Source organism: Sinocyclocheilus anshuiensis, unplaced genomic scaffold (genome assembly GCF_001515605.1).
Source record: "Sinocyclocheilus anshuiensis isolate Anshui unplaced genomic scaffold, SAMN03320099.WGS_v1.1 scaffold2047, whole genome shotgun sequence".
In the NCBI taxonomy this organism is placed as follows: Eukaryota; Metazoa; Chordata; class Actinopteri; order Cypriniformes; family Cyprinidae; genus Sinocyclocheilus; species Sinocyclocheilus anshuiensis.
In genome coordinates, this window is record NW_015554063.1 from 1,392,564 (window position 1) to 1,398,563 (window position 6,000).

A 6,000-nucleotide genomic window follows, 5' to 3' on the forward strand; every position below is an offset into this window, starting at 1 on the left:
TTTTTTTTTACTATAATCAAATATGTTATCGTTTATATCTAAACAAGAAAGAATGCATTTCAATACAAGCTATTATCATAAATATAAATCTCTCAGATGTGATGACATGAAGTCATGGCTAAAATGTATGTCCTAAATGCATTCAAAGCAAAGTTCCGATAAAGACAGTTTCCTGTGCTGGCAGATCTAATGTGAAACATGCATCTGAAAATTTATGTTACAACTTCATAATTCTGCAGCTCACCGGAGGAAAATTATCCTTCTCGCTGTCATCTGATTTCCTTCATTTAAAGACGACATCTGTTAACTCACTATTATGTTTATTTTAAAGCACTACATTATAAAACACACTCTGTGCAATGACATGAAAAATTTAACAGGTGTCAAAAATTTTATTTAAATTCGGACAATTCAGTGACGACACGCTCACGTGAATGCAAACATTTAGAAATTTGTCTGCAAATTATAGTAACTTATTGAACGTTAAGGGTTTGGAAGGCATGTGATACTCAGAATTAATTCTTACTAAAAATAAAAAAACTACAACATTGTAAAATACCCTTCAGTTAATAGCATATAATGAAAATCCCAGCATATGTAAAGGAAATGCGAAAATGCGCTAAACACGGTAACTGATTGCATTTCACGCAGAACTAATAAACCACTGGGTTTATAGAATATGTGTTTGAGTGGCGTAATGTAGCACACAACCACAGGCTGCCAAACCATTAAAACTACTGATGTACAGCACTGCAAAGTTTGCAGATCACTCACGCCGAGAAAATATAAATTAGCATGTGGACGTAAACTACACACACACACACACACTTGAACAGACAAAAATTGCCTCTCAATAACTCGAGGCTAATCCAGCTAAGACACCGTGGTTAGCAAAAGCTAAATACCACAGAAGACATGCTGACGAGCAGACATGCACACACACACACACACACACACCCTTGTTTACAGCTCCAAATATGTCCTCAAAAATAAAACTTTGAGGTTGGGGCCACACTGCTTTTGACTTTGACATTTAAAGCAAAATTTGACAATTTAACTATTACAGAGAAAAACCAGATATATCAACTGTCATCCACATATTCCTGCTCTACAAGAATCTATTTCACATAATCAGCCACATATCAAACGGAATAAGAGAGAACAAGGGTCTTTAAGCTTGCACATTTGCACACACACACACCAGTATGCGTGAAGAGTTCATACGCTGCCTACTACAAATAAAAACACTCGTTACATCAAAATCATAGCCACAATCAGCATGTGATGAGAAATCTGAACTACGAGGAAAGAACGCACCCCTGAGCTCAGATGACTATCTGCTAGCACCTGGCCTACATGCCCTCCGCATTAAACCCACTAAGGCATGATACATTTGAGGACCCTCTCTGTAGCTTATATATTCATTCACCGGTGATGCAATGAACACCTTTCAATCTCTAGTTTCTAAGAAGTAGAAAGTCGACCACCTTCCTTTCTCTCTCTCTCTCTCTCTCTCTTACTGTGTGCATATAAAAAAAATACTAAAGCTTGATGTCTAAACTGGCGTCTGCTTTACTCTGTGCACGTCTGCATTTGTGTCCGTTTGTGAGTATGTGTGTGTGTGTGTGTGTGTGTGTGTGAGAGAGAGAGAGAGAGAGAGAGAGAAAGCACTCAGGGAAAGTTCCTTGGTGTAACTGGAGCATTCTGAAATTTAAAGCCCAAATTAATAACCACAGCCATTGTACATGCAATGACTGATGGGACATGTGATAACTATAGCGACAGAAATTCAAAAAGGGCCATTTTCTACTAAACTAGGATGATTGTTTTACATGCATTTAGAACGGATGGTGTTTATGCAGTAAACACAAACGGTTTGCATGCTAGTGCACAATTAAATATGGAAAAAATATATATTAATTACAGTCATAATCGCATATGCGAACGACATACAAAAAGAGCAGTGCATGCCCTATAGCAAAGCTAACTACATGAAATGCAAGCCAGATAATGTGCATTAAGCTTTAAATAACACCATTCTCATTCATTCATAAGTCATAGTCATATTCGTAAGTCGTAAGTCATATTTGTAAACCTTAACAGTAAATTCAAACACACAATGCACAGGCATGCTAAATGTTTACAGTGCAACCGTGTACATATGTGTATGTACAGTAACAGATTAAGCCATTAGCGAAAGAATGGTGCGTGTTAGTGTATATATGCACAGCATACATGGCCCTAACCCTGCAACACAAAACAGATTTGGGTGGTATTACATGACTAGGCTCTGCTATGAATTATCTAGGTTCTGTAGACTACACTATAGCATGAATATGAAACTAAATCTGGACAGATTTCATTGTCTTTTAAGTGATTTGATTTTTTTTAACTGCAACAGATGCATTCTAGGAAAAATACACTAGAAATACACTAGTTTGAAAATAAATTGCTGGAGTTATTTTCTGCAAATGATGTAAAAGTCTCTCAAAGAAAAATCTAAAAGGTAAATTATATCAAGCATTAGAATATAACTGCTGGCTTTGAATATAACTTTGTCAAGAAAATTATCTCGATTTCAGTGTTTGCCTCACATTACCTTCACTTCACAGTCACAACCTTGACTCGGGGGCAAAGCTAAGTGTGAGAAACATTATTAGACCTATGCCTGCTTTGTTTCTTTGTACACTCATACTGATTTAGCAAACTTCAGTTTTCTCACCAAAAATAAAAGCATTGTATAAAAAGATGAGTTTTGTGTAAGAAGCCAATTTATTTAGTATTACAGTAAAGTAAAACTACTTGAGTAAAACTAAGCATGCTTGACATTTGTATCACCTAATCTGACATTACGATATCAAATGAATTTCATTTAAATAATTTTCCTTGCTCTGACACCTCTTTTCATTCAAGTGCACATCTAAGATTTAAAAGCACAAATGTTGCATAATTACAATCAATTTTATGTAGTCTTACAGAAATAACAACAACAACCTCACTGCATCCGTGCAGCATGCGCTGCAAAAGTAAAACCTTAAACCGTTCCTGTGCTTGGTGGTTACAGGTAGCTGCTCACCTTGAGAACTACTACAAATATCTTGTAAAAAGTGCAAAAGACTTTGGTTTAAAACGAAACATGATACATAAAGTTTAATTGCATCAGGATTTAAGAAGAAAGGCCTACAACTCAAGCATGCCACTTTTTGAAAGTAACAAAAAAATAATAATAAATAAAATAACTAAAAATATATATTGCAATAAATTATTTTAATAACCATATATAGCCTAATAAAGGCCCAAATCTTACATGGATTAAAGTAGAGAAAACAAAAAGACTCAATATTCACTCTAAATTAGCATAATTTATTAAATTATGCTTAAATGTTAACATAACATACACCTCACTTACCCTACACTTTAATTTAAGGTAACTAAACTTAACTTTACAGAAACTTTGCAAGTGCTTGATTAATCACTGCAATTTAAAGTTTTTAATCTGATCTCCTGGCCTGCTAACAATTCTTACATTAATCAAACTATCTGATATTAAAATTAAACAACAAAACTTAAACAATACAGACTAAATGAAAGATTTGTATTTTAAGCAAGTCCCAAAAATTGCTGAATTTAATTCTCTGAATTCAGTTTCAACCAAATCACTTTTTAATTATTTTAAGTAGCACCAAGCTCATAAACCTGACTGTTTGCTAACAGCTGAAGCTATAAATATCTTAATTTAATTCATTTAACTGTTCTATGTTATTGTATTTTAAAAAAATAAATAAAGATTCTTCGCATTTTAATGAAATCATTACTAACACCACATAAACTCTCACACACAGATCGTTACTCCTATTACTAAAAAAATGGCCGAAAATGACCGAACAACATCTTAAACACAAATAAGTAAAATAAAAGATGGACTTACGTGTTATAATTTCTCTTTGCGACAAATGCTGAGGGTTTCCCTGCTTGCGACGGGACATTGCCCTGGCATTTACACTGGCATCGCCCAGAGACCCGCACAAGGAATAGTCGGCTCGCGCCTTCTGCCCTCTGTGTCCGTGGCGTGGGCTTTTTCCCCCCTCGGTATCTAACTTTTCCCGGGACTTCCAAAGAACTGCCACAGCTCCGGGCCGTGGATACAGATAGGGGTCCCGTGAATGTGAGAGAAGCGAATGTGTCTTTGCGCTCCGGCTCTCCAGATGACCAGAGACGCTCAGACGCTCAGTACCTCAGCGACACACACATGCACTTCAGCTGTGTGCCGAGCGCGATCTGTCCGATGGCGAAAATATCCTTGACGAGTGACAGTTGTGAAGAAACCACTGGAAATGTCTCAGAACGTGATGCCCGGTGCGTTTGGGTAGGTTGGACCCTCTGGTGGCTCTCTCTTCGTCCGCTCTGCGCCTTGTGGATTTGTCAAAGGCAATTAGATTTTTTTTTTCTCTGAGTCAAAATAATTCTAAAACAGAAAAATGGTAATTACTTATTAGATTGGATGAAACGAATCCAGATTCTCCTTGAGTTGGCACTTGAGTGTGCCAAGCACTGGACAGTTCTTCTTCTCTCCTGGGCTCTAAGTGAATGCGATGCCCGGTTACTTTGCACTCTCTCCAACTCTTTGCACTTGCTCCGCTATTAGGCTTTGCGCACTGGAGACCAGGGACATGGACTTGCCACCTCCTTTACAAATGAATGAAGCTTTTTTTTTCTCCCTTTTCTGCCTCTATGAAGATGGTGGAGTCCTGCTTCTCCGGGAGCTCTCTGTGTCTCTGTGGCGAGGGCTGCCTCCGTACAATGGGATAAAATTCAAGTTCAAGTGCGGACGTGACGTTAAGCCTACAGTGGGAAAGAAAATTGGAGACTGCAAGAGCACTGGGGGCGACTAGTGGTGGCTTTTCACAACTATCGGATCACCAGAACAGTGGTGGAGAGCGTGGACATCGCGAGCCGCTGTCTTACACACGCGCACACACACACACACACACACACACACACACTCGCACGCACGCACGCACGCGCGCGCACAAACACACAGCACCTGATAGACCGGCGCACTGCTTGTCTGTATCCGCTTTAGCGCAAATAAAATAATGCAATATTTCATGCACTACAACGTTTGCAATGAATTTAAAGGGGGAAAGGTTGCGAATAGCTTTTATATATATAAAAAAATCTTTTTATAAAATAGTTTTCCGGTGCATATGTGAATGCGCATTAAATATACATCTTTTATGTATGCAAATAAATAAATGAATAAAAACCTTGATAGTGATAGTCACGCATTAACAGTAAATATTCAAATCAGAAAATTTCAAATCATTTGATGGAAAAGATTAAAGCACGGACGGATGCACAAAGAATACACTTCAGTGAGACATAAGTGTGCCGTTTACCTCATAAGCAATAAATTACATGAGACAAGACAGGCGTTGATATACTCACATTTCTTCTTTATGTGTTTTATGTCCTACAGAAATGACATTATTAAATTAAACCCACATTTGGAGAGGAAAAGAACATCAGAAGGAAGAAAAAATATTGTGAAGTGTTCAATGTACATTTCTTAATCCTCTTTGCTAGGCAATCTAATTTATATTTTTAGCATTTAAATCCACATATAGCAGACTTTTAATAATTTGATCAAATCTGTTTGAACAAATGAATGAATACTATACACAACTGTTGCATGAGTGGAAATGCAAGACTGAATACTGGAGGAAATGAAAATAGGGAGGTGTGTTGTGCAAATACTTGCATGATTTGAGTTTACTGGGTGAAATGCAAGTGATGTTCCTTTGCATCTGTTTTACACTCAGCATACAGCAGCAAAATGAAGGCTAGTCATGTGGCTCAGATTTTTTGGATAATTTCTTATTGAATTTCAGAAACTGTAACACACACACACACACACACACACAAACTATATATGTGGGATATAAGTAAATACACAGGTTAAAAATAAAGTTTTGTTGTGGTTTTTAGGTTCAGCAAAAA

At 37.1% G+C, this 6,000-nt stretch overlaps 1 protein-coding gene across 1 annotated transcript in view; it reads right to left on the minus strand.

Annotated features, from left to right (window-relative positions):
* Positions 1–4,798, minus strand: part of LOC107668592 (B-cell lymphoma/leukemia 11B-like) — a 42,492-nt gene extending 37,694 nt beyond the window's left edge. The window contains exon 1 of the mRNA XM_016460527.1: positions 3,929–4,798. Coding sequence (XP_016316013.1) covers positions 3,929–3,986 — 58 coding nt within the window. The 5' untranslated portion in view covers positions 3,987–4,798. The remainder of the gene's footprint in view (positions 1–3,928) is intronic.
* Between the last annotated feature and the right edge of the window lie 1,202 nt (positions 4,799–6,000).